Source organism: Talpa occidentalis, unplaced genomic scaffold (assembly GCF_014898055.3).
Source record: "Talpa occidentalis isolate TD23 unplaced genomic scaffold, MPIMG_talOcc4v2.1 talOcc4.9, whole genome shotgun sequence".
In the NCBI taxonomy this organism is placed as follows: domain Eukaryota; kingdom Metazoa; phylum Chordata; class Mammalia; order Eulipotyphla; family Talpidae; genus Talpa; species Talpa occidentalis.
The window spans coordinates 75,780,441-75,807,507 of record NW_023605305.1 but is presented as its reverse complement, the minus strand read 5'-3'; the positions used below and the strand labels follow the sequence as shown (position 1 = coordinate 75,807,507).

General features: G+C 56.8%; 1 protein-coding gene across 2 annotated transcripts; it reads left to right on the top strand.

Moving 5' to 3' along the window:
- Positions 1–442: 442 nt before the first annotated feature.
- Positions 443–17,509, top strand: NTRK1 (neurotrophic receptor tyrosine kinase 1). Of its 2 annotated transcripts, XM_037500088.1 has the most exons (17): positions 493–772; positions 3,756–3,827; positions 4,107–4,178; positions 5,599–5,667; positions 6,262–6,407; positions 6,633–6,775; positions 8,929–9,061; positions 10,319–10,645; positions 11,078–11,095; positions 11,263–11,318; positions 11,590–11,692; positions 12,180–12,326; positions 12,615–12,745; positions 12,942–13,114; positions 15,185–15,425; positions 15,762–15,920; positions 17,124–17,509. In XM_037500088.1, exons 1-17 carry the CDS (start codon positions 561–563, stop codon positions 17,307–17,309), a joined length of 2,388 nt encoding a protein of 795 aa, XP_037355985.1. In that variant the 5' UTR covers positions 493–560; the 3' UTR covers positions 17,310–17,509. The 2 variants fall into 2 exon arrangements, with proteins under 2 accessions (XP_037355986.1, XP_037355985.1); XM_037500089.1 differs by lacking the exon at positions 11,078–11,095 and having other exon boundaries at positions 443–772.
- The last annotated feature ends 9,558 nt before the right edge of the window (positions 17,510–27,067 follow it).

Below are 27,067 nucleotides of genomic sequence, written 5' to 3'. Positions count from 1 at the left end.
CGTTTCTGCTTTCCTTCCCCAGGTCCCGTTTGCTTCTTTCCGGCCCTCTCCCTTCACATCCCAGGGCTTAGAGACGGTTTCACTCAGTTCACCGCAAGCGACGCTGCACACTCCGTCAGGCGCGCGCCGGGAGGAGGGAGGTCTGAACCTGGGGGCTGACGGGTGACCTGGACTGCGAGCCTTGTCCAGCTCCGTCCTCCGCCCTCCCCCAGATGCAGCCGCCTCAAGTTGGCAGCAATCACCTATCAACGTCCCGGGCCCCTGGAACGCCTCTGGAGCGTTCTGGAGCGGCCGCCCCGTATCTCCCGGAGCTGGGGGGACAAAGCGCGGGGGAAAGACGGGTGCGGGGGCCGAGAGGGGTGCGGACAGTTGGGGTGAGGAGAGGAGGGGAGGGGCTGGAGCCGGCGGGGCGGGGCGGGGCCGGGCGGGGGCCGCAGGCTCCGCCCTTTCCTGGCGACTGGGTCTTTAACGCCGCCCGGCGCACATGTCGCGGGAGGCCCCAGCCGCTGCCTCGAGCGCACGGACGGCGGCCCGGCCGGGGCTAGGCGGGCGCCGCCGCGATGCTGCGAGGCGGACGGCGCGGCCAGGTCGGCTGGCACGGCCCAGCCACGGGGCCGGGCGGCCTGCTGGCCTGGCTGATGCTGGCATCTGCGGGGGCCGCACCCTGCCCCGAGGCTTGCTGCCCCTACGGCCCTTCTGGGCTGCGCTGCACCCGGACTGGGGCCATGGATCGCCTCTCCCACCTGCCGGGCGCCGAGAACCTGACCGAGCTGTGAGTGTCCAGCTGGCGAAGGGGCGCGGGGACCGGCGGGCTTAGCCGTGCCCCGAGGGCGCGGACTCGCCGTCGCCTCGCTGGGTCTGAAGGGGCGGCGCGGCGGGAGGCTGGTACCGCGCAGCCCTCGACTGTGCGGGCTTCCCTCTGCGGCCGCCTCACCCAGGCAGCCTCCGCACTTACTGCCTGGAAGTTGCCTAGGGTTCGGGACAATTGGAGCGCTAGCTTGTGCAGACCAAGGGGGATTCTCCGTGGATTAGGTATGAGGGCGCCCAGTCTTCTAGAAACCGCTTTCTGGAGCTTGGCTGGGAGCCTACACCCTGCCTCATGGAGGGGGTTGGTTAGCTTTGGAGACCTTCTCAGTTTGGCGTCCTTACCGACACGTCCTTTTTCCAGGGGAAACCGCCTCAGCCCCTTCCTAAAGGCCAGGCAACACCAGTTCTGCACCTGGAATTGGGAGCTGACTTTGGTGGGAGGTGACAAGGAGTCAGCTCGGTGGTTCCGCTCCCTTCTCCCATTTCCACCACCCCTTACCCCCCACCGCCTCTTGATTTGGATGTAGGAAAAGAGACCCTCTCCTGGTTTCTCTCTTTCTACCCACACCTCCCTTTCCACCCTTGTCTCCCGACTTAGGGCAGGGAGTCAGGCCCTTGTGTGCAATTCTCCTCCCTTGGCGGCCCAAGGCTGGGAGGAATCGCCAGCATTCTGCAGTGTCTGACATCCTGCAGTAATTGTTACAAAACACTTAAGTACTTTTTAGCAGCTGGTGAAACCTCTGGGAAGATTCTGTAATAACTGGCCTAGAGGTGCTCAAATATCACAGGTGATACAAGAAAACACTTGAATATTCTGTGTGAAAGATAGGGCTAGCAGGACTTATAGAAAAGGGAAGGAACTACTAGAAAATCCTCCTCTGGTCCTCTGGGGCTTAGAGGGTGGACAAGGAACCCTGGCCTTATGCAGTGACGGGTTGGAAGGTATCTGAGGCAGGAGCCATCACTGTCTGGAAGTTACTTGAGCAGCCTGCAATAATTGGCACCGAGTTCGTTGGGTATCTCGCCGAACGGTAATTAACGGGAAAGTACTCAATCTCTCTCTGTGGGCCCGAGGGAGACCAGGAGGAGGGGAGACAGCCGTGTCTGGGCCTAGGTCTCAGCGTGATGGGAGGGGCATGAAAGCCAGGCTGCCACCCCCAGTGCATCCACTCCTCCTGGGTCTTCAAACCAGGGCCCAGGCACCTGCGGATACCCTGTCAGTGCTGTCATTTCCCGGTTCCTGTCCAAGTCCCAGAGTGGGTTGAACTTGGGGGTCTGGACAGGCTGGCTAGGGTACCGAGAGCTGGCCAGGGTACTAAGAGCTAAGAAGGGTGGTGAGCTGAGATGTCCCTTTGGGCGGGACGGCAGCCTGACCCCCTGCCTCTGACTGCACATCTCCTCCTCCTCCCTCACCCGCAGAGCTAACGAGGAGATAATGGACTCGAACAGACAGATTGATTATGAATCCAAACGAATGAGGCAGCTTTGAATAGTTGCCTGACAGCTTGCACACACCCAGCCATTCTCACCCTCCCAGGGTCTCTACAGCTCTCAACTGGGCAGGGCTGGGGCTGGGTGGGCAGGAGAGGGGCCTACTCTCCCTCAGAGTCACCGGAGATTACTCCCTAGGCTTCACGGGACTGTCTAGTACCTGGCTGGCTGCCGGGGTCAAAGCTGGTAAAGGGGGAGGTGGTAAAGAGGGGGCACTCAGGCTGGTCCTGGTTCCCATGGCTTATGGAAGTAGAGGGGAGGAGGAGAGTTTGTGTGTGTGTGTGTGTGTGTGTGTGAGAGAGAGAGAGAGAGAGACAGTCACACACACACACACACACACACACGCACACACACACACACACACACACTGACATTTCCCTGCAGGGCAGCGGAGTTCTCTGGAAGGCTCAGCATGCCAGATCAAGAAACTGGGCAGGGCCCCAGAGGTCAGCCATCCCCAATCTTTACTTCTGTCTCCTCTCCTGATTTTGCTTTCTCTGATTCTCTGTCCTCTCTCTCTCTCTCCCCTCCCCTTTCCTTATCTGTTTTACTCCTTGCCTGCCTCTCTCTCTCTGCCAGTCTCCTATCAGTTTCTCCTTCTTGGGCGGCTCTGGTTCACTCTCTATCCTTTGTTTTTCTGCCCCACTGCCCACCTCTGGTTGAGTGAGCCTTCCCGGCTCTCACTGTGTCAGTCACTCAGTCTGTGTCTCTATCCCCCTCCCACTTCCTCCTCTTAATGCCCCTCTCTCCTTCCTGGCTCCCTCCTGAGACAGGGAGGGCTTCGAGGGGTCCTTGGCTGACAGCCTCTGTGCTGCTCCTTGCTCAACTGAATGGTGTATGGGGGCGCAGGGATGCTGCGTGAGTGTGGGGGAAGGGCGGGGTCTGTGTGTGTGACAGTTTGGGTGACCGGGGATAATGGCCCCTGCGCAGGCATGTTTGGGCGCACGTGTTTGCATGACCATGGGGCTCCCTGTGTGCTGGGTGGGGCATGGCCACGAGAGCTGGGCTCTGTGGAACCAGTGTTCAGCATGAGCCCCATTGCCAAGCATGTGCAGGCACAGAGCACTGAGGTGAGGATGAACTTGTGTGTGTTTCTATGTGCGCATGAGAGACAGATGTGTTTGTGTGTGAGGGTGTGGCATGCACATGCGTGCATGTGTGTGCATGGATTGTGTGAGGATGCATCTGTGCATGTGCCCACGCCTCTGTGTGTGGGCTTCCGTGCCTGTGTATCTGTGTGTGAGAGATGTGAGAGTGTGCAGGTGTGATGGTGTAAGGACGCATGTGTGCATGTGCATATGTGGCTGTGTGAGATGTGTTCTGTGCGCGCACACCTATGCATGTATGCAGAAATGTGTCTGTGTGATGGGGTGTACACGCATGCACATGTGCTTGTGAGGGAGAGGGGTGGGCGGGTGTAGGAACTCGAGTGTGACTCCCATACCCTCTTCCCACAGCCACATCGAGAACGAGCATTTGCAGCGTCTGGATCAGAGTGACCTGAAGGGCCTGGGGGAGCTGAGAAACCTGTGAGGGGCCAGGGATTGTGTGGGTGTGGGGCTTAGCACAGGACCTGGGGACACCAGAGGTCAGGGAGGGCTCAAGGGTGTAGGACTTGAGGGCTGAAGACTAAGAACTGGTGGATGTCGGTTTAGGGGTCCAGGCAGCTGAGGAAGCTGTCAGGGGCATGGGGAGGGAATCCAGGGCTCAGCACAGTGGGTGGGCCGGGAGCGAGCTGGGGGCTGACATGGGCTAGGAGAGCCAAGCAGCCAAGGCCCTAGGGCTGAGCCTGCTGCACCCCTCCGCAGCACCATCGTGAAGAGCGGTCTCCGTTTCGTGGCGCCAGATGCCTTCCATTTCACTCCTCGGCTCAGTCGCTTGTGAGTGGCCGGGGCAGGGCAGGGGGGTGGGAGGACACCCAGACATGGGTGGCTAATGGGCTTGGTCCCTGGGGAGCTGTTTTCTGAAGAAGGCCCCAGGCTGGTCAGGGAAGTCGCCTCACCCATTCTCCTGGGGCTTCCCCGTCGTCTCCTTCAAGGGCTGTGCCCACGGACCAGCTGGAAGGGCCTTGCGCTCTCACTTCCGTGAGACTCTTCCCGGTGCCTGCCCCATTTTTCTTCCTGGGGTTCAGATACTTCCAGTCTAAAGGGAGGGACTCTTCCCGGTGCCTGCCCCATTTTTCTTCCTGGGGTTCAGATACTTCCAGTCTAAAGGGAGGGCAGGTAGAAGCAGGGGTCCAGGTTCTGGTGGGGTTGCCATCTTCCAGCCCCTCCCTGGCTCTGGCCTTCTGAAGTCAGGAGCTCAGCTCTTCCTTCCCACCGCGGCAGGTGGAGAGGTGGGAGAGTGATGGGGCTGCCATGCTCCCACCCTTGGAGTTGTGTCCAGCGATTTAGCAATAGCAAAAAATAAAGTGATATTTCATCACTGACTGTATGGGGGCTTCAGTGAAAATGTGTTCTCAGGGACAGCTGTCAATACTGATGTCAGTGAGTCTCCACAGTTGCCCCAGTGAGGGAGAGTGTCCTCCCCATCTTTCATGGATAAACGTTCCGAGAATCAGAGAGGTTAAGTTCTGGGCTGAGGTCACACAGCTGTACGTGGCAGACAGAGCCCACACCTAGCTCTGTCTGGTGACGAAGTGGGTAACCTTTCTGAACTGTGTGTGGGTGGTGCCTCTCTTACCCAGCCCCCACAAACTGTAGGACAACTCGGCAAGGAGAGAGGTCAGGGCAGGCCCCTCAGAAGCAGAGGGTGCAGGAGTGGCAGCCTGGTGCAAGGTCCAGAGCACTAGGGCTTTGAACCGCTCCCTGTGTCCTGGTTGCTGACTCTGATTGTGCTCATTTCTCATCTCCACGACCTGGGGTCCCTTCCAGTCCACATTCCTTAGTGCCTAGGAGGGGAGGAAGGAGGAGTGAGGAGGGACCTGAGGGAGTAGGCAGGCAGGGGCAAGGAAGTGTGGGAGCCTGCCCTCCTCCACCCTGGCCCTCTGTGGGAGGGGAGCGCAGATGGAGCCCCTTCCCCCAGCTGGGGCCTCAGCACTTTGCCAGCTGGGGCCAAGGGTGGGGGAGGGGGCAGCGGCTGTTCCCTGAGACCCTTCCCTGGGGTCTGGGGAGGGGGTTAAGTGGGGTTAACCCTTGTTGTCCCAGGGAGAAGAGTGGGACTCAAAGAGCCTAACCCTGCTGGTTCTGGTTGGCAGGGTGGGGAGGGGAAGCCAGCTGTCACCTTCCTGGGGCTCCTCCCTCCTGGCCTGGGTCAGAGTGAGGTCGGTCTCAGGGGGTCTGTCTGTCTCAACTCCCGTAGGAATCTCTCCTTCAATGCCCTGGAGTCTCTGTCCTGGAAAACCGTCCAGGGCCTCTCCTTACAGGAACTGTGAGTGGGGGCTTCGTGACCTAGAGGGCGCACACGCACACACACGTGTGTGTGTGTGTGGGTGTGTGGGTGTGTGTGTGTGTTGGGGGGATGTCTCTGGGGACTGCCTGTTTGGCTATGAGCTGAGACTGGGGACCCTGTACATACCTGTAAACCCCCATAAAAACAGCGGCTGAGGGATTGCCTGTGGAGGGCAATTGCCTGTTGACCTGGGGGTGCATGGGTTTGGGGTGGAGAGAGATTCTTTGGGTCTGTGCTGAGGAGACCTACAGGCCCCCTGCCTGTGCCCAGGGGTGGGCCCCCCACATTCCCAATACACATGCCCATGGGCGAGGTGGAAAGCAGTGTACACCTGGTGGCACCTGAAGCCCTTGGACCAGGAAGCAGTGCCCTTCACATGCTTTTACCACTCCCAGAGCCCTCACTTGGCTTGTCCCCTGGGGAGGCCTCTGTCTCCTATGCCCACACCCCTCCGCCTCCAGACATTCTACCCTGCTGACTGTCTCCCTCTTACTATACTACCTCTTTCTTTGTCACTCTTCACCCAACACCTGCCCCTTCCCTAAATGTGTTGGTGTCCCCCACACCTACCAGGGTCCTGTCGGGGAACCCTCTGCTCTGTTCCTGTGCCCTGCGCTGGCTGCAGCGCTGGGAGGAGGAGGGTCTGGGTGGAGTTCGAGAACAGAAGCTGCAGTGTCCTGGGCAGGGGCCCCTGGCCCTCATGGCCAACACCAGCTGCGGTAGGTGTTAGAGGTGTGAGTGACTGGGAAGGGTGCTACATGCTGGGGGAGGGGCCTGGGGAGCAAGCATTGAAGGGGTCTGGGGAACACTGGCAGGAGCTGGGAGAAACTGAAGGGTCGAGGACCAGGTTCAGGGTCCCCGAGGTGGGTGGGAGGCACACTGCACTGCGCAGGGTTTTGAGGCCACTTCTGCTCTAACACCCCTCCGGCACCCTGGGTGACCAGGCGTGCCTGTGTTGAAGGTCCGGATGTCCAATGCCTCTGTAGACATGGGGGACGACGTGTGGCTGCAGTGCCAGGTGGAGGGGCGGGGCCTGCAGCAGGCCGGCTGGATCCTGGCAGACCTGGAGGAGTCAGCCACTGTGACTGTGAGCAGCCCTCCCCCACCCCTGCTCCCCAGCAAACTGCACCCTGGCCCCACAGAGTCCAGGCCTGGCACAGGACTCAAAAAGAGGAAAAGAGGGACAATGAATAGGTGAGGGGTGGATAGAGATAATGAGACCCAGGTTCACACCGTGGAGTAGCACAAAGCACACCAGCCCGCCCTCGAGGGCCCCAGGCTCTGCCCCATCTTCCTGAGTTGGGAGTCCTCTGGGAATGGGATGCTAGCTGGAAGACCAGGGGTCCCATGCCCTCACATATTGGAGCCCAGAGGAACTCAACAGACCATCCCTCCTAACCCTTTTCTAGATATGGAAACTGAAGGCCAGAGAGGGGGCACAATATCTGGTAACTTGGGGGCATTCTTGGGCACCTTCTGGTCTTTTTCGAAGATTTTGGAAGCAACATCCTCTTGGGTGTGGGATGAGCATATTATTAAGGAGGCACCTGTCTGTTTCCAGCTCCCTCGCTAATTCATTCTTGGAGTGACTTTTGGAAAAAATCTCATTCTGCCTACACTTTGGTTTTCTTATCTGTCAGCTGAGGAACTGGACATGACGGCCCTCTGATGCTCTGCCTGCCTCTGGGTATTCTCTGGCCTCTATCACTGTTTTCCAGTCATGTCTTTGGGCACCTTCCCAGGCCTTGCCCTTTGTCCTCAGGCTGGCACTGGCAGCCAGGAGTAGCCAGAGCTGAATCAGGAGGGCTTGTTGACCAGGTCAGCAGGGGCTGAGAGTGAGTTGTGCCTACCCCAAACGCTCCCCACATGGATCAACACACAGCTCTGACTGCTGTGAGGAGACCGGCCAGTGGGACCAGGGAATGTGGTGTTCAGTTTGGAGGCCCGCACTTACGAGTGGGGAGTCAACCCCCAAATTGCTGTCAGTCCCTGGAACAATATTGAAGGAGAAACCACTGGAACCCTGAGCAGGGGGTTCAGGCACAGTAGAGGGACCACTGAGTGGCTTCTGCCTTCCCAGAGACCAAAGTCACTTAGAGTGAGGAATGGAAAGGGAATGAGACAGAAGCAAGATGTTGGCCATGGCCTCTATGGAGAGATGTGTTTTGGGAAATGTACATCAGTGGGTGTACATGTTTGCTACCATTTGTGTCTTCTAGAAACTTTATAGAAATGTCAAACCCTAGTGGGGAGGGGAGACTGGTTGTCCCAGGAGAGGGAAGGGGGCAGAGCAGCTGAAAGGGATCCACACCCCGGTGATCTGGAGGAAATGGGACAGACCAGAGAAGCTCAGAGCAAGGCAGGGCTTCGCAGAGTTTGTATGAGAGAAGGAAGAGTTCTTCTGGAATCCTTGAAGTCACACATTCCAATAGAAGCCCAGAAAACGTCTCCTCTGGCCTTTATTCAAGGGATACCATGTTTGCAAAATCTCCAGATAAATGAGATTTGCCCACAACTTCAATTATTTTCATGCAAATAGCTTTCTCAAATGTCAAAAAATCAGTTTATTTACCTCTTCTGCTTACAAAACAAGAAAACTATGGTTCAGCAAGAATATGATTGTCTTATGGTTACATAACTTCTTAGGAAGAGAATCTGAACCTGATTCAGTCTTTCAGTGATGATTCAGAATCAGTCACTTTGTCTCGGAAACTGCTCCCTGTCTTCAGCTGTCACCGGAGGCCAGATGTTGCATCTAACTGCTGCTCTGTTATCGGCTCATCTCTTTGTTCCTGTCTTTCTTGGGTTGAGACTAAGTTTGTTAGAATGGCATGTGAAAGAAAGAGGAGGGATGAGGACTTGGTTCTCCATGAGTTGTGTGTGAATTTGGTACTTGGGATTCACGACCCCTATTTAGCTGCTTAGAGAGCTGGTTTTGTTTTGGGGTATTTTGTGCCTATTTTGGGGTTATTGGTTATGTTCTAGATTTTCTGGATCATGAAGTAGGTGGTTGAGGAGCCAGTCCCCAAACAAGCTTGAAAGGAGCCGTTCTCTGCTCTATCCTCTTCTGCGCTCTTTACTTACCTTCCTCTCCCCGCCCTCCTGGGAGTCAGAGGAACTTTTTTTTCTACCTGGAGTCAGAGGGACTCTCCAAAGACATCATCAGCCCTACCTAGTCCCTGCCTCCAGCCCCAAGGCAGTGGAAGCTCTTCCTGATTTTCACTTCTCTCCTGACTGCAGCAATCTGGGGACCTGCCGTCCTTGGGGCTGACCCTGGCCAACGTCACCAGTGACCTCAATAGGAAGAATGTGACATGCTGGGCTGAGAACGATGTGGGCCGGGCTGAAGTCTCTGTCCAGGTCAACGTCTCCTGTGAGTCCCAGTGGCTGACCCCGCAGCCACCCCCTCCCTTCCCCAAAGAGAGGGTGGGGAGGGGGTAGGGAGCTCTGGAGGAAAGGAGTGGGCCCCGGTCTCCACAGCTGCTCCCTCCCAGCTGTTTCCAGATTCCCATGAAAACCTGATCCTTTGGGGGGAGTCCTGGGGGCTTCTCGAGGCCCCAAGGAGATGGATTTCTTTTTGGCCCTTGTCCAAGTGTTCTACCTGAGGCCCTGGGCACCAGCTGCTCTTCTGTCCTCTGCTCAGTCCACTTCGTTTCGCTCCCCCAGCACTGTTGTCCTCTTGGTTTTACAAGAAGCTCCCTACCTGAGTTCCTCTGTAGGCTCGCCATCCAGTTTCTCTAGACCTGCCAACAAATTATATCATATCTCCTGCTTTACGTCATTTCCCTTTTGCTGTGAAATAGGACATACATAGATATCCGCAGACAACATAGACACTTTGAACAATACTTGTTCTTACCAGTCCTTCAGGAAAGTGCCTCCTCCTCTCCCCATCGGGAAGCCTGTTCTTCTCTTCCCCCTTCCTGACTTTTGTGACAATCATTCCTTTGATTTTAAAAATAATCTTCCATGTGTATCTGTCCGGATCGATATTTCTCCTCTGGTCTCACCTGTTCTTGCACATTATATCGATGGAATCACGCTGCAGGTGTTATTTTGTGTAGTTTCTTTCGCTCTCCATTGTATTTGTGAGACTGGTGGGTGTTAATAGGGAGGCTGTGGCTGATACAAGTATGCTGCATGGTCTAGTGTGTGCTGGCTGGGCCTTCGGTATTGACTGTGTATGTTTACATATGTGTATATTTCAATTGTTGAGGAGCTTTTGTTTCTTTTTTTCAGGTTAGATCTATTTCAAATTCATCTAACCAGTTTTTGGCTGTATATTTTTTGCCTATTTGATGCTTAGGCCCCCTTCCTCATTCTCTTAAGTTGAATCCCACTTTATTTTTCTAGTTCCCTTATCCAATAGACTTCATGTTTCATTTTCACAAGCTGGTACCCTACTTCTCTGGATTGTTACAGATTTACTTCAGATCCACCCTGGACATTCCTTATGCCTCTACACTTTATAACTTGCTGCCTGATGTATGTCTCTCCTCGTGAATTATTTTGGGCCTGCTGTCCAGTTTATCTTAAACCCCCATCTGGCTCTACCCCCACTACTTGTCAGGTGGGAGCAGGGGGCCCGCCAGCTGTCTCCTTACTCCTCTCCGTTGTCTCTGGCCCACAGTCCCAGCCAGTGTGCAGCTGCACGACGCAGTGGAGCTGCACCACTGGTGCATCCCCTTCTCGGTGGACGGGCAACCTGCGCCCTCCCTGCGCTGGCTCTTCAATGGCTCTGTGCTCAACGAGACCGGCTTCATCTTCACTGAGTTCCTGGAGCCCTTGGCCAATGAGACTGTGCGGCACGGCTGCCTGCGCCTCAACCAGCCTACCCACGTCAACAACGGCAACTACACGCTGCTGGCCGCCAATCCCTCTGGCCAGGCCTCGGCATCCATCATGGTTGCCTTCATGGACAACCCTTTTGAGTTCAACCCAGAGGACCCCATTCCCGGTACGAGGGCCACCCTGAACCCTGCCTCCACTCCCTGGACTTCACCTGGGGACAGAGCCAGGTGTCCAGGGAGGCCTGGTTCACTACTGCTGTGATCCTGCCCCCCCGCCCCAGAAGTTGGAATGCCTTGGACAAAAAGGAACCTGGAGTTCTGGTGTCCAGCTCTGTGCTGGCCTCCTGCCCCCACCTCTCCCAAGCCCCTGGAGTCCTAGCCCCCGAGCTCTTCCATTCACTTGAGCTGGCTGGAGAGAGCCAGGCCACTGGGGCATCCATGCCCTGCTGGAAAAGGGCCATGTGCATTTCTCCCTTGAGTTCCAGCAGCCCCAACCTCCCCATTCCACCCCATCCCATGAAGGGATGAGTCCCGGAGGGGAAGGGGACTCCCTGCTCTCCTCCCCATCTGACTGCTTTCTCTCCTCCCTCCTGCTGCAGTCTCCTTCTCACCAGTGGGTGAGTACCCCAGGCTGGAGGGCAGATTCTGTCTGGTCCCTGGAACGATGCTGGGGCAGAGGGTATACTTGGCCTGTCCCCCGAGGGGTGAACAGGGAACAGGGTGGGGAGTTGCTGGGGAGACTTTGTGTGCCAAGGCCTACCCTTCCTGCCCTGTGTCTCCGCAGACACTAACAGCACGACCGGAGACCCAGTGGAGAAGAAGGATGAAACACCTTTTGGGGTGAGCTTGGGAAGCAGAAGCCCATGCAGGCTTGGGGTTTCCATGGCCAGCCTCAGCCCCATCTGCATGTCACCCTGGTCAGAGCACGGCAATCACCACAGACTGGCCTGAGTCTGCCGGCCATCCTCCCAGCCATGGTCCAGGCCAGTGGGGAGGTGCCAGGACTTGGGGGCTTGGCTCTGGGTTTCCTCTGCAGGATGCAGAAAGTTTGCTCTCGGGGAGCTCTCGGGGAGCGCTGAGAAAGCAGAGCTCTAACCACTCCCACCCCCAGGTCTCAGTGGCTGTGGGCCTGGCTGTCTTTGCCTGCCTCTTCCTTTCTATGCTGTTCCTTGTGCTCAACAAATGCGGACGGAGGAACAAGTTTGGGATCAACCGTGAGTGGGGGCCACAGAGAGGCTTTCTGTCAGACTGCCCTACTGGCTTATGTCCTACTGACTCTTCTGGCTGTGTGCTCTGGGTGGGGTCTGTGCATACATGGGGCTACTGGAGTATGCGTTTGGGGTTTCCTAGCCCCCTGGCTGTGGGACGTGTGAGTGTGAGCGTGGCAGGCTGGTGCAGGGGTAGTTCCAGAGGCGGCAGCTGCTAATTGGTGGCTGGACTGTAGTCAAACACTAAGTGGGTCTGGGAGGTCTAAGCTGGGGGGGGGGGTGCAATGGGGGAGTTCTTTGGTGGCCCTGGGGGCCTGGGGTTGGAGAGAAGCCAGACAGAGAAAGGCCGCAGTGCCTCCCCTTCCCCCTGCCCTACTCTTGTGTCTCCATTCCTCCCCTGCACATTACCAGTGGGGTCACCTGGCATCTGCAGCCTGGCAAGGGCCAGAGTATGCCTGGGCCATGACCCTCCGTGTGGCTCTTTGCTCCCCAGGCCCTGCTGTGCTAGCTCCGGAAGATGGACTGGCCATGTCCCTGCATTTCATGACACTGGGTGGCAGCTCCTTGTCCCCCACTGAGGGCAAAGGCTCTGGACTCCAAGGCCACATCATTGAGAACCCACAGTACTTCAGCGATGCCTGTGAGGGGCCCTGCAGGGTCTGGGGGAGGGTGGATCTGTGCACGCGTGCATGTGTGTGCATAGAAGCCCCTGTGCCTTTGCCTCTGCCCAGGCTGAGCCGTCCTTCCCATGCCAGCCCTCCCCTTCCCACTCCATGGCGTGGAGCTCGGTGAAGGAGCTCCATTTCAGCCCCCATTCACTCCCCCGGCCAGCACCTGTGGACAGCACACAGCCCTACCAGGCAGCCCTGTTCTTGCCCTACCCCACCCTTCCACGACGGGCCTGTCTGAGCCTGCAAGTCCTCTCCAGGTGTCCATCACATCAAGCGCCAAGACATCGTGCTCAAGTGGGAGCTGGGCGAGGGCGCCTTTGGGAAGGTCTTCCTTGCCGAGTGCCACAACCTGCTGCCTGAGCAGGACAAGATGCTGGTGGCCGTCAAGGTGAGACCCCGGCCACGAGGCCCTGCGGGTCTGGACTCTACTTCCCAGGATCTCATCAACCCAGGACAGGGTGGTCAGATGGGGGAATGGGTCCAGGAGCTTCATGGCTCCAACATGGGGTCGGGCAGGCCACTGCATGGAGGGGTGTGGACGGTTGGGCTGGCCACATTCGGTCCTGTCCCCTCCCACTATCCAGGCGCTGAAGGAGGTGTCGGAGAGCGCACGGCAGGACTTCCAGCGCGAGGCCCAGCTGCTGACCGTGCTGCAGCACCAGCACGTCGTGCGCTTCTTTGGTGTCTGCACCGAGGGCCGCCCTCTGCTCATGGTCTTCGAGTACATGAGGCATGGCGACCTCAACCGCTTCCTCCGGTACAGTGCCGCCCCATGCTGCTCCCTGGCCTGAGCCCCGTCGTCCCTTCCTTTCAGGCACAACCCTGTTTGTCTGTTGAACTCAGGGGGCTGGGGGGACACCAAGGAGCAGGAAGGCACCATTCCTGTTCCCAGGGGCTCGGAGGAGCCAGATGTGTGAGTATGGGGATGGTCTGGGCGAAGGACAGAGTGACTATAGTCAGGGAGGTCACACTAGCAGGAGTCGGGCTCAAACTTGAGGATGGTGGGCTCCGTCCGCAGAGTGTGTGCAGTTGCGTGTGGTGTGCGGAAGAAGGCAGTCTGGAGAACCCCAACCAGCGCTTACCAGGTACCTTCTGACTCCACGTTGCAGACTTCACAGCTCATCCTTAGAGGCCAGCTGTGCTTCAGCATATAGAGCTGTATTGTTTTAAAACATCATGGTCATTTATACGTGATGAAAGTTAATTAAAGAAAATCATATTTTCGGTTTGGGACAGAGCAACTCTGATATTACTTATTTGTCCTGATAATTTTAGTAACTTCATGAAATGTGCCCATTTCACAGAGACCTGGAGAGGTTAAGTGACTCACCCAAGGGTGGTAGTTAAAAGCTCCGGGTGGGGGGGGCGGTGGTGACCGAGGCGGAGCCCTTTTCTCACCCGGGCTCTGATGGTCACATGATCCCTTGTGCGTCCTCCTCCTGGGAGCTCCACCCCCTGCAAGGATGGAGCAGTGAGGCAGGACAGGGCTGGAGTTTGGAATTAGCTGTGACTTACTAGATGAGCCTTCTTTGCCAAGTCGCTTTCCTCTCTGACCTCAGTTTCCCCACCAGGAAGAGGCAATAGGACCTGTGGCTCTGGGTGAGAAAGTAGCTGGTGGTTGTCTAGTTGATGGTAATGATTTGGCCCCACATCACTATGGGAGTGGTGGGTTGTTCCTGCAGTTAGGCTGGGAATTCAGCTGAGAGGGGCCTGGGCTCTGAGCTCATCCTCTGGGGAGGAACCCTGCAGGGGGTGCAGCAGGAAGGGGCCATACCTGATGCTGAGGGTGGGTTAGATTGGCTAGAGGAGCCCCTTGCTCACCAGACACAGGGTGGGCTTGGTGCTGGGGAGCGGGGCGCAGGCCATCTGGGCTCAGGCTGTGGCAGAGCAGCTCTAAATGCTTGATGAGGGGTGAGCACAGGAGGAATCAAAGAAGGAAACTGTGAGTCTGGAAGACTTCCCCTAGGGTTGCTTCTCCCCCTGCACCTCTGTACTCATGGTCCCTCTGCCTGGGTCTCCCTTACGTCACCTGCCCCTGTCCCTGCTGCTGTCAAATGGCTTACCTCTTCCTCAGGGCTTCAGTCTCCATTTAGACGTCTCTTCCTCCAGGAGAGCTTCCCCTGCTCCTTCCCTCCCGACCTGGACTGCCCTGCTGTGACCCACATCTGTACCCTACTCTCCCCTTTAACTCTGGCACATTGAGATATTTAGCATATACTTGGAAAAAAGTTTTTCTTCCAAAAGTATCCATTTTTGAGTGGATGAGGAGAGAGTTGGCCAGTAGGAAAGGGCAGTACTGACAAGCCAGTGGCTCAGGCAGAGGTTCAGAGGACTCTGGTGAATGGAAATGAGTGATCAGGGGCTTAAATGGAGTGACGGCTGTGGGGAGGGGGATGGCATCGGGAAACCTCTAGAATCAAGGTGTGGATATTGAGGCAAAGGTGAGATAGGAATCAAGGTCTCCGACATTTCGGACTCAGAGCGTGGGTGCGGGGAGGGATGTCTGCGGGAGGGGGTGCTTAGGGGTGATGCTGAGCTCAGCTTGGCGAAAGGGCTGAGTCGAAGGGGTCCATGGGTAAGAAATGTGGGGGCCAATGGGCAGCTGCATGCTGGTGTTGGAGTTCAGGGGGGCTGTCTATGGAAAGTGTGGGTCCTGGTGGAAGCCCTGGAGATGGGGACATCTGGAGATTGGGGGGACGAGTCCCTCAATCCCAGTTCCCACCACACTGTTCCTTCCTTCCCCCATCCTCCCTCCGCCCTTCTACCCTGGCTCTCTGACTCCTCTTCCTCAGTCTTCTTGGGGTTTCCCTCCTTTCACTCTTTCCAGGTCCCACGGGCCTGATGCCAAGTTGCTGGCTGTCGGGGAGGATGTGGCCCCAGGACCCCTGGGCTTGGGACAGTTGCTGGCTGTGGCCAGCCAGGTGGCCGCCGGGATGGTGTACCTGGCCAGTCTGCACTTCGTGCATCGGGACCTGGCCACGCGCAACTGTCTGGTGGGGCAGGGGCTGGTGGTGAAGATCGGGGATTTCGGCATGAGCAGGGACATCTACAGCACCGACTACTACCGCGTAAGGGCTGCTCCCCGCCCCCCGCCCCCGCCCCCGCTCATCCAAACTGTAAACGCCCGGCATCCGGGGACCCCCCAGCGCACCCCTCCCGCCTCTCCTCGGCAATGTGGGTCTGCGGCTCCGGCTCAGGTTTTAACTCCCCCCTTAGTGCAGGAGGGTCTGTCTCCTCTGTCCGGGACAGAAACGGCACCATCGGTTTTTCCCTCTTAGCCCTGGCGAGGAGAGCCACGTTTATTTATTATTAATGATGGGGCTGGGCGGGGAGGGGGCGGCTCCGGGAGGGGCTGTCTGGGCGGGCGCCCCCTGGAGGTGACGCGGCGCCCCCGCCGCCTGCAGGTGGGAGGCCGCACGATGCTGCCCATCCGCTGGATGCCGCCCGAGAGCATCCTCTACCGCAAGTTCACCACCGAGAGCGACGTGTGGAGCTTCGGCGTGGTGCTCTGGGAGATCTTCACCTACGGCAAGCAGCCCTGGTACCAGCTCTCCAACACCGAGGTCGGCCTCTCGCGTGGGCCAGGGAACTCGGCCCTCCTCCTGCCTCATTCCACCACCAGCTCAGGCGCCCACCCAGCATCCTGCCAATTCTGCGCTCCCTGCACCGCAGCCCTGTTCTTTGCTTGCATTGCTCCCCTCTCCTATTGCTGCTTCCATCTACTGCCCGAAGCCCAGGCCCTGGGCGAACCTCAAAGCACTTTGTAATGGAGCCCAGGCCCCTGTCCCGAGCTGCATTTTATAGACCTAGTAGGCATTATCGGGGTGGAATGGAGAGGCAGGGGAAGAGCACAGGTCAAGAAGGCCTGGCACTGCAGCAGGAAGGCTGGAGGTTAGACTGTGGGAAGGACAGCCCTGCCCCTCCCCCTGCCCTCCTGGCTGGACACAGCAGAGCCGGAGCCCCAGGTGTTCTGTCTCCCAGAGCAGCTCCCCGCACCCCCTCCTTGGCTCGCAGCTGTCAGTTTCCATTTCTCCTCCTAATGCAGTCTGTTCCCTGGAGGCTGGTGGGGTGGGGGAGAGGGTTATAGATTTTAATTTTCTCAAGCACTGAAGAGAAGGAATGGAATTAGTGCCGCCCATAACCCAAGTCCTCTAAGGGGGAGAGGGGAAGAAAGGGGGACGCGCTCCAGCTCTGCTTCAACCATCTCCCTACCACCATCTCTCCTTCTTCGGATCCCTCAGCTGTTCTGCAGGCCTTCCTGGAGTCTAACCCTCTTGTTCCTGCTGCAGTTCCTTTCAGAGGAGTTAGGTTCCCAAAGAGTGGTACCTACCCCCAGAAGAGGAAAGGAAGTGGGGTTGCCCTCTACCTGAAAATACACATCAGCCCTTTAGCCAAGCCTTAACCCGCAGCCCTGCTCTGTGTTCTTTCTGCCTCTGGACTGAGAGGTGGAGGACCCTTCCCCTCCTCCCTCCCGCCTTCCAAACTAAGCTGATGGATTTAGCAAGTGCTTGGCCACGCCCCTTTCTCAACCCACCTGGCCTGTCTTCTGAGGGCCTGATTTCAGCCCTACTCCCAGCCCCAGCTTCCCAGAGTCTAGCCTGCTCAGTGTCAGAGACGAAAGAAATCTCGGGGCTCACTGCATCCTTTTAGATTATTCCTCCCCTAGAAGTCCAGACAAGTGTGACTGCTGGGGGGGCAGTGCTGGGGCTGGCCGTCCGCCTGCTCGCAGCCCACTGTGCTCTCCTTTCTCTTCCTCCACGGCCCAGGCGATCGAGTGCATCACACAGGGACGGGAGCTGGAGCGGCCGCGGGCCTGTCCCCCGGAGGTCTACACCATTATGCGGGGTTGCTGGCAGCGGGAACCTCAGCAGCGCCACAGCATCAAGGATGTGCATGCCCGGCTGCAAGCCCTGGCCCAGGCGCCTCCCGTCTACCTGGACATCCTGGGCTAAGGCCCACCAGGGGCTACAGCTGGGTGGCCAGAATCCTGGAGCCCACCCTGAGGAACCCTATAGCTCCCAGCAGCCCTGGGGTAATCTCAAAGCATCTAACTCCCTCAGCATGCAGGAGGGGACAGGTGGAAGCTGGGAGTGGAGGACGTGCCTGCTTCTCCAGGCAGTTCCGTCATAGTAATTATATTTATTATCCCTTGGCTGTGTCCCTTGCCGGTTTTTGGGATGACGTCGTTCTGGGAGGGAGGTGTTGGGACTCAGGTTGGGGGGCTCTCTGGCATCCTGCCCATCCCTGGCTACCCTCAGCCACCTTCCCCCACTCCATGCAGCTGTCACCTCCACCTGTGGCTCAATTCCAGTCCTGTGGCCAGCATGTTCACCTGGTGCTGGGCAGCCCCTGGCCCAGCTTCCCAGGCCTTCGGGCGCTAATGGCCTACCTCTCTAGTTCATGCTCAGGAAGGCTGGTGCTGCTGCAGGGGGAGGGAGGAGGTTAGGTGTTGGGGAACAGGATGACAGCATTGGTGGGGTGAGTCTTCTTTGTACAGGTGAGCCCAGAACAGCAAGCACACAGTGGAAAAATGGATGAGAGTGAGAGGTAGCAGGGCCAGGGACAGGGAGGGTAGGAGAAGGAACAGGGTGGGGGAATGAGAGCCCCTGCTCCGCCACCTCTGTCACCTTGGCTTTACATGCTTTGAGATCTGCACTCTGGGACCAGGCAAGGTGGCTCTTTCCTAGGGAGAGGAAAGAGCCTGAGGGAAGAGGTAGGGTCTCCCTTCCCCTTTGTCCCTTAGAACACTACTGGCCTCACTGAGTGGCTAGAGGCTTCTATCAGCAGAAGCTGGGGAAGGTCCTCTGTCCCCATCCTATCAGGGGACCTGAGCCCTGCCCCCACCTTCCTCCCAGGCTAGGGAGGAGCAGTCCTCCCGCCACCAGCCCCATCACTTCCAATCACCTACCCACCTCCTGCAATAGCGCACACTCCATGGCTCCTCAGGGCTAATCTTGTGGCTGTCTCATGTCCCTGGGTGTCCGGCTCCCCCCGCCACAGTGATTCAATCTGGGCTTATCACCCTTAGGCCTTGCCCGGTGGTGTCTGCCTCTTGTCCAGGCTGGTTAGTGCTAATGGAGGTCTGACCCAGGGCTGCAGGCTGATTGATGTGTGTGTGTGTGGGGTGGGGTGTTTGGTCCCTGAGGGCCAAATTCATAGGCCCTCCTTTCCTGCCCCAGAATGGGTGGGCCTGAGCTGCAGCACCCATGTAAGGGAGGGCGTAAAGCAGGCAGATCATCAGAGTGTGTTGGGGGTGGCAGGGAGACAGGGCTTGGGGATAAGATCCAGCAGGCGAGCCCAGGGTCAGATGCAGAGAGACAATGTAGAGGTGCCTGCCCTACAGACCTGCAGGGGGAGAGGGACAGAGGAGACAGAGGCAAGCAGAGAGGTCAGATGGACACAGGTGAAGAGGCAGGGCAGAGGAGTGCAGAATTAGACACAGGTGGGGCAATCAGGCAAATTAGACAATGTCCTGGAGAACAGCATGGCGTCCTGAGGGGTTTTCTATCTCACCTGCACCTCCGCCTCCTCTCCTCTGAGTCTGTCTTCAGGACTAAGGGGAGTGGGCACCTCCAGTGTCAGAGACTGGCTAGAGGCATGGGGCCTGAGATGTGGCCCACACTGGGCACGTTAGGGCTGTCATCAAGGAGGCAGGAGGGAGGCCAGGTAGCGGCAGGGACCTGCCAGAGCACATGGAGCATTTCCAAGGTCAAGAGCATCGGAGCATCAGAGGCTCTTAAAACCACAGTGGAAGTATTGCTGGAAAAGCTGAGCAGGTGATGTGAGGGGTTCTGGGAACGAGGTTTGGACAGGGAAGGGAAAATTCCGGGCGAGCATGGGAAAGGGAACCAGATAGCTTTCATCGATCTGGGGACAGGAGCTGAGGCTGAGCACTCTGGCCCCTTCAGGCAATCTGCGGCCTTTACCTTAGTGGTGAGGAGGGGGCTCACACTTTTGTTGTTGGTGTCACAGCTTAAGAGCCTCCACTCTCCACTTCACTGATGGACATGCAGATGAGCTCTCCCTGCATGGTCCAGGCACACAGGTGCAAACGTGCACAAGTACAGCCCCCAGCACTCAGCTGTTAGATTCCACTGTGAGGAGTGATGCCCCCTCCCCGTTAATTAGCTCCTGGCTGTGCCCAGTCCATTGCTGCCCCACACACACCAGGGGCTGAGCACCAGCAGAGGTGGCACCTTCAGCAGCATGGGGAGCTGAAGACCCATTGGGGAGCTGGGACAGAGACAGCAAACTGAGCCTGTGGGGCTCAGCCATCTAGGTCCCCCAGAACTGGCGTAGGCCCTTCTCTCCACCTGGTAAGAACACCTGGTATTGGGGAAAGGACTGCAGAAGCCTCTGCCAGCTCCTCGGCACAGGCTCTGGAGAGGGACTGGTGTTACAGCAGCCAGGGGGGCTTCCCGTGAGCCCAGAGCATGGGGATATAGGCTCTCGGAGGAACCCAAGGGTCCAAGGCGGCTCCGACCCCAGCCAGCCTCTGGCTCCTTCCTGCCCTGCTCCCTCTGGGGCTGGATTCCCGACAGGAGCTCAGAGCTCTGTTCAGGTTTCCAGGAACAGTGCGGGGAACACTGGGGCCGCCTGGGTAGAAATTGTCCTATTCTCCCCACCCCTCCCACCTCAGACCCTAAGCTGAAGAGAGACCCTAGAGAGGATTCCAGACTCCTGAGGCCCTGTACTCTCTACATACCAGGTGGGGGGAGCCCGGCTTACCAAATCCTTAAAGTGGCCTTGGACAGGCTGCCCAGTGAGGGAGGGCATGACAGCCCCTGGAGGAGCCAGGACCTAGGAATTTGGCCTTTCTGTCTCCTGCCAGGCTGAGTCACCAGCAGCCCATCCCCAAGGGAGAGTGAGGCTGTGCTGAGCATGGCCCTCCCAGACTCTGCCCCCGCCCCCTCCTCAGCCCTGCCGACTCCAGCACTAAGATGGAAAGTTTGAGCAGCTTGGCTCTGGGGCAATGGAGAGCAGAGAGATCTGGAGCCAGTAGAGACAGAGATGGCTCCCCCATCTCCCAGCTGCAGGAGGAGCCCACAGCGAGGCAAAGAGGGACCTGGAGACAGAGCAGCCCAAAGCAGTGTAGAGGAACAGGGGCATGCACGCCTGGCATTGAGAGAAGGGCAGGGAGCCAAGAGGCAGGACAGAGCCCAAGGTCCACGGAACGACCTGTTTTCTGGAAGCCCTGGCCCTAATGCAGCCCTGCAGCCCTGCGGCCAAGAGGCTTCCCAGCCCACCTCGCACTGCATCTAGCTCCTTCTTCTTCCAGGGCTGGATGTCCCGGTGGTTACGCTTCTAGACTCTGAAGCCAGAGTGCCTGGTCTGCCACTTACCAGCTCTGTGATGTTGGGCCAATCCCTCAACCTTTCTGTGCCTTAGTGTTGTCATCCACAAAGGGGGGAATGAGAGCACTTAGCTCACAGGGGTGTTAGGTTTAAACAAGTCTCATGTGTAAAGATCTTCCAACAAGATGCGGCCTCTGGTGGGGGCCAGGAATATGTTTGCTGTTTCTATTACACTTCCCCTCTTTGCTCTACCTAGGCTGAATACCCTGAGTATCTAGGTTGTGATCCTGGTCTTTGGGGGGTGAGGCAGGACAGACTGATGTGGGTGCTACAAGGAGAGTAGGACCAGATCCCCCCTCCACTGTCCACCTTCATTTCCAATCTCCTGGCTCTGATTTTTTGCAATGGGAAGAGACCTTGGAGATCACCTCCTCTGAGCAGCCCTCAGGGGTAAGGTGAGGGCCTTGGCATCCCTGAAGAGTGTTTCTGAGGTCACAAATCTTCACAACCTGTGAATCAGGTCCCTGAAGGTACCCCTCCGGCAAACATGCTTCAAGGCTTTCTATCCCTCATCCTGTGGCTTCCCCTGCCTGAGGGTTGGGAAGTCCCTCTTGCACTCTACCCTCATGCTTCCCACCTGGATGAGAAGGGGTTACTCAGCCTCAGGCCCGCCCACTGCAGGTCCCAGTTGCCTGGGGCCTGTGGTCAGAGCTAATGTGGTTGGGAGTTGGAGGACAAGGGGGGATAAAGTTATTAGTGCTTCATCTTTGAGGGGTATCGATTGTTGGGCCTCCAGGCTCGCTTGGTCTTATAACAGGGCTCACGGGGGTGGTAGAAGGGGTTGGGGAAATCTCAGAGCCGCCACCCCATATCCTGAGTGGACTGCTCGGAGGAGAGCGCAACTGAGCTACAGAGATTCAAGATTGGGGGGTGGGGTGGGGTGTGTGTGTGTGTGTGTGTGTGTGCAGAAGGTGGGGTCCCACCTTCTTAGGTTCATATTCATGCAGCCAACCCCAACCTCTGGTCACGGAGGCAAAGCCTCCTCCACTAAAGTGTGGCTGTTGTGACACTTCACCTGCCCTTCTCCACAGTCATCCACGCACCTTTTTTTGGTTGTTGCTCTTTCAAATTGTAGTCATTTACGCATGTTTCACCCGTGTGCATTTGAAGGGGATGTTCAGGCGTCATTCTGTGTGGGGCGGGTGGTGCCCAACGGGTCTGGCTCTGTGTGGCAGGACGGCCCTGAGCGAAGGTCAGGGTGACTTGCTCCCTGCAGGGCCCTGTTCGGGGCCCAGAAGCAGAAGGCGTCAGTGGGGAGGGACTCAGAGACCTGGCTGCCCATCTCTATGGGGAGCTCCTGACTGAGGTTTCTTCCTTCCTGACTGACTCTAGTAATGTGGAGAGGGCATAGTCCAAGGGGTGAGAGCCTCAGAGAGGGAGATGGGGTGGGGGGGGGGTTCAGGGATGCAGGATGAAGGACACAATCTCCCCCCCCACCCCGCTTCCTTGCTCTGGATTCCTTTCTTTCTCTCTTTTTTCCTTTGGCGGGGGGGGGGGTGGGGGGGGGTGAGGTGTGACTTCTCTGGTTCTCTGGCCAGGGCTCAGACTGGGCTCCTTCTGCCTGGAGGAGTTGGCTTCCCCTCCACTGGGCTGGGAGAGGAGGTAATTAATGACCAGGAGGAGGGAGAGTGTTCAGGGCTAATGTTGGTATTAATCAGGAGCTGGTCCCCAGCGAGGGATAGGATTCAGCTGGGGTACTCTGTGTGTGTATGTGTGTTGGGGGAGTGGGGGGCTCTGAGGGACCCGGAGGACTTACCCTGTCAGCCTCCCTCTTTTCCTTCCTCCCCATAAAGCCTCCCACCCCTGCCCCTTGCCCTTGTTTTGCTGGCAGTCTCTTCTGCTATCTTCCAGTGTCCTGCTGCGGGAGGGCCAGGATCCCTCCCCAAGTCCAAGTTCACCCCTGCATGTGAGGGTGGGTCAGCCACTCCCCCACCCCCTCACTAGCCCTTATTGCGGGCAGGCGGGAGCATTAGGTGATTCCCGAGGCTGTCATCCCTGCTAATTGCCTCTCAACCTTCCCTTCATCACCAGGGCGGCCCCCTACAAACTCCATTAGCCCCCCCTCTCTCCCCTGATAGCCCCTAAATCAGCCCCAATTATTCACAGGAGGGGGGGTCTGGGCTGAGCTGTGATTACAGTAGAGTGGAGGGGTTGCGGGAGGGAGCTTGAGTGCCAGGCAGACTGGCGGGCAGGCCACAGGCGGGCTGGGAAGGGGAGAAGGGGCGGGGGGCCTGTGGGCTGATTCAGGCCAGGGACCACCCAGGGGCAGAGACCTGTCAGCCCCCCACATGCACTAAGACCCAGGCGGGTGAGGGGCGGGGAGCTGGCTGGGCGTGCCCCCTTGGCGTGGGCCATCCTCAGGTCATCAGTGTCACTGCTAGGTGCTGATGACAGATGGGGCTGGAGGGGCAGAGAGCGCAGCAAGAAGACTGTCCCAGCTTTCCTGAGGGGACATCTCTGCTCCCACTGGGGTGTAGGCTGTGTGGGGCAGAGGCTGCTCCCTCAGCTTGTGTGGCGGGCTGTGAGAGGAGCAGGGAGGTTTAATGCGGGTGTGCACTGACATCCAGCCTGGGGAGGTGAGTGGCCTGGGCCGGGGACAATGAGCAGCCTGCCTCCTGCTCACCTCAGCTCTTTACCCAGCAAGCCGTACCAGTACCAGGGCGCCCTCTCCAGCTCCTTCAGGTCAGCAAGCGCTTCCTATCCTAGAGGGCAGAGGCACCCCGCTCTGCCCCCTAGCTTCCCTGTGTTAGCACTTGCTACTGTGTGAGCCCCTGGGCCCCAGTGTGGGTGCAAACCAGTACCATCCTCACCTGGAGGATGCAGACACCTCCTCTGGTCTCCCTGCTGCCCCACAAGCCCCTCAGCCTATGCTCAACATGACAGCTGTTCTGTGCAAACCTGAATTGGATCATATCCCTCCTCTGATCCCAGCTCACCAAGAGCACAACCTGCTGCCTTTCCACAGCCTACAAGGTCCTGCAGGATTTGACCCTCATGAAGCTTCCGTCCTCAGCACCTCCCACCACGCTGCTGGAACCACGTGGTCCTAGTCTCCTTTGAACAGGTCTTTTAATAGGACACAGGCTGTGACCCCAGAACCTTTGTACTCCCTCTTCCTCTGCCTGGAATGAGCTTCCCCAGAGCATCCCCTGTGTGCCCCCTCCTTCACCACCTGTGGGTCTTCACCTGGAGGGCCCCCTTCAGTGGGCGCTCCCTGACCACCTGTCTAAGAATGGTGCCCCCACACTGCCTAGTCCCCTTCCCTGACTTGTTTTCTCTATGTTTTAATGATACCACTGTATTATCACCTAATTTTACTGATTTTATTTATCCTCCCTCCACCAGCACCACTACTAGAATGCAAGCTTCATTTTTCCCTTTTGTATTCAGGGAGCGATTTCTATTTTGTTCGTAGCTATAACCCACATGTCTGTCAATCTTTATTGGTGAATGAATGGATGAACCCTCCTATAGGGTAAATGGTTTTCAGGCTTTTCTGCCCTCAGACCATTAGGATTGCCCTGCCTGATGGGGGCCTGCAGTGGTTACATTGTTTTGTTGTTTACTTCTGTGGGCCAGGGGAGGAGTATTGAGACAGTCAGGGAGAGAAGCAGAGGCAGGAGAGAGAAGGGGAGAAAAGAACCCAGAGAAGCCCAGAGTGAAGACCTACCAGCCTCCTGGCCCCCCGGAATCCTGCCTGCTGTGTACCTAGTTGCTGCTCTATATGTAATAGCGCAATCAAAGCCTGAGAAACCCACTGAGGGCTCTAGGACTCCTCCTTTACCTGGTCTGGTCTGCTCGCCTCGGATCCTAGAAATCCTGCTCAGTGCCCATCCTGGCACTATACCTCCTCAACTAGTCCAGAGCTTTTTGAGTTGGAACTTCTATTTCTTGCCTAAATAAGTTATTAAATATAAAGGGCTTGGAAGAATGCCAGGTAGCCAGTAGGATGTGTTCAATGAAAGGTAAAAACTGTCATCAGCCTCATCAACAGGGTCATTTCTTTTGGGCACCAGATAAACATGAACCCACATTTGAATAAAAGCATGAATGAGGACCTTGGGCTCCCTGCACCTTCCTGGGGGGCAACAGACTCAGGAGGTGGAGTTGGGGGGCCAGACGCTGGACAAGTGTGGTATAGGGTGGCAGCCAGTGTTTTCAAGGGCTCCTATCTTGTGCCAGGCCATGGCATCATGAAGATGATTTCCACCTGGTTCCAGTGCTTGAAGAAGGTAGTCTGTGGAGAGGGAGGCAAGTTAAGCTTTCAGAGGCAGGAAAGGGATGGGGAGGGAGAAGCAGAGGCTGATAGGCTTCCAGAGAAAAGGTAGATGAACTGAATGTGGAAGGATGAGAACAAGTGAGCCAGGTGAAGGGAGGAGGAGGGCATGTGCTTCCTCTCAGGTCCTCAGCCTCCCCATTTACCCGGTGAAGGTGCTGTCTCTGAGGATTATCAAGGACCCTGTGACTAGCTGCAACTCTATGGTCTTGGGCCTCGGGACCCTAGAGTTGCGCAATGGTTTCTGCTGCCCCCTGCTGGAAACTCTTGGCACTGACGTCAGGGAAAACAAGCTCCAGCCTTGCTTTCTTCCCTTCCCTTACCCGGGTCAGCCGCAGCTCTCACCGCCCCACCCTTCACCTACACCCTCCAGCTCTCAAAGTACCAAGCTAAATAACACCTGCTTGTCTCTTGGAGAGAAGTCTTGCATGGAAATATCTTAACACGTGATTTTTGACAAAGGACCTGAAAGCAGAATGCAATCATATTTCTTCAAGAGAGGGGTAAATTCTGAGCAATGCCTCATCAGGCCATTTTGTGGTTATGGAAACATCATGGAGTATAATCACACAAACCTGTGGATGGGCCAACCTGCTCGACCCCGGGTCTGTGTGGTGGAGTCCGTGGGGACGACTGTCGTACATGCGATCTGTATTGACCTAAATGTCCTTAAGTGATGTGTGATAGAACATAAAGAATTCATAACATCATACCCATTCCCAAGTACCCACCATGATAAATGAACATATGTCCACACAGGACTTGTACACAAATGTCCCTGATGACTTTATTCACAGTAGCCTAAAACTGGGGAAAACTCAATGCCCTCCAGCTGGTCTAGAGATTAGACATATTGTGGTATATCCACACAGTGTGGTACCACTCTGACAAAGAGCAATATATTAGAGAGGAGCCTTTAATAAGAGAAAGACATCAGACACAAATAAGTATATGCTGTATGGGTCTGTTTATGTGAAATTCTGGAATAAGCAAACATACAGTAGCAGAAAACATAACAGAGATTTCATAGGACTGAGGTCCGGGTTGGAGACAGGGTTGAGAATGCGGCATCATCCTCAAAGGGAGGTTTTGGGGGAGAGGGAAATGGTATTTTTATTATTTTGATTGGGGTGGTGGTCACATAGATAATTGGGGTGGTGTTTACACTTTTTTTTCTTTTTTTAGTTTTTTTTTATAAAGATTTATTTATACAAGAACTGGTGTACAGGCCAGAGATGCGGGAGGGTGAGAGAATTCACCAGAGACAGAGTGGGGAGCAGAACAGTCCGATGGACTGAAAACACTGCTGAAGGGAACAGCAGGCGAGACAGGAGAGGTCTGCCGCGCCATGTGGGTATCTCCCTAGGGGGTTGGGACTCGAACCCATGCTGCAGGGCTGCAGAGGCTGCAGACAGCTTCATAGCACTGCACTCAACCCACTGTGCCACTGGGGAGGCCCGCTTTTTTCAGTTTTTTTAAAAAAGATTTATTTATTTATGCATACAAGAACTGGGGTACAGGGCAGAGGTGCGGGCTGTGTGTGTGTGTGAGAGGATTCACCAGAGACAGAGTGGGGAGCAGAACAGGTAGACTGATTGAAATACACTGCTGAGGGGAGCAGCAAGCAAGATAAGAGAGGTCTGCTGAGCCATATGGGTTGGCTCCCTGGCCAGCGGGGGATCGAACTGGTGCTGCAGAGGCTGGGGACAGCTTCATAATACTGCAACTTAACCCCTTGCACCACCAGGGAGGCCCAGATAAACATGTTTGTCAAAACTCATGGAACTAAGAATAAGCCAAACACAAGATGACAAATATTGTCTGAGTCCACTTACAGGAAGTCCTTTGAACAGCCAGATATTGGAGGCAAAGTAGAATAGAGGTTAGTGAGGGCTGAGGGAGGGGGAATGAAGAATTATAACTTGGGCCTCCCCAGTGGCGCAGCCGTTGAGCGCTGGGTTGCGAAGCTGCTCTCAGCCTCTGCAGCTCTGGTTCGATCCCCAGCCACGGGGCGAGGGTCCCACATGGCGCTAAGACCTCTCCTGCCGCCCGCTGCTCCCCTCAGCAGTGTATTTCGTCA

Excerpts from the sequence above, each read along its gene's own strand:
- NTRK1 (XM_037500088.1), top strand. The coding sequence starts at position 561 with ATGCTGCGAGGCGGACGGCGCGGCCAGGTCGGCTGGCACGGCCCAGCC. Across the intron at positions 12,746-12,941 it reads AGATGCTGGTGGCCGTCAAG|GCGCTGAAGGAGGTGTCGGA; the intron begins GTGAGACCCCGG and ends CCCACTATCCAG. Across the intron at positions 15,426-15,761 it reads ACAGCACCGACTACTACCGC|GTGGGAGGCCGCACGATGCT; the intron begins GTAAGGGCTGCT and ends CGCCGCCTGCAG.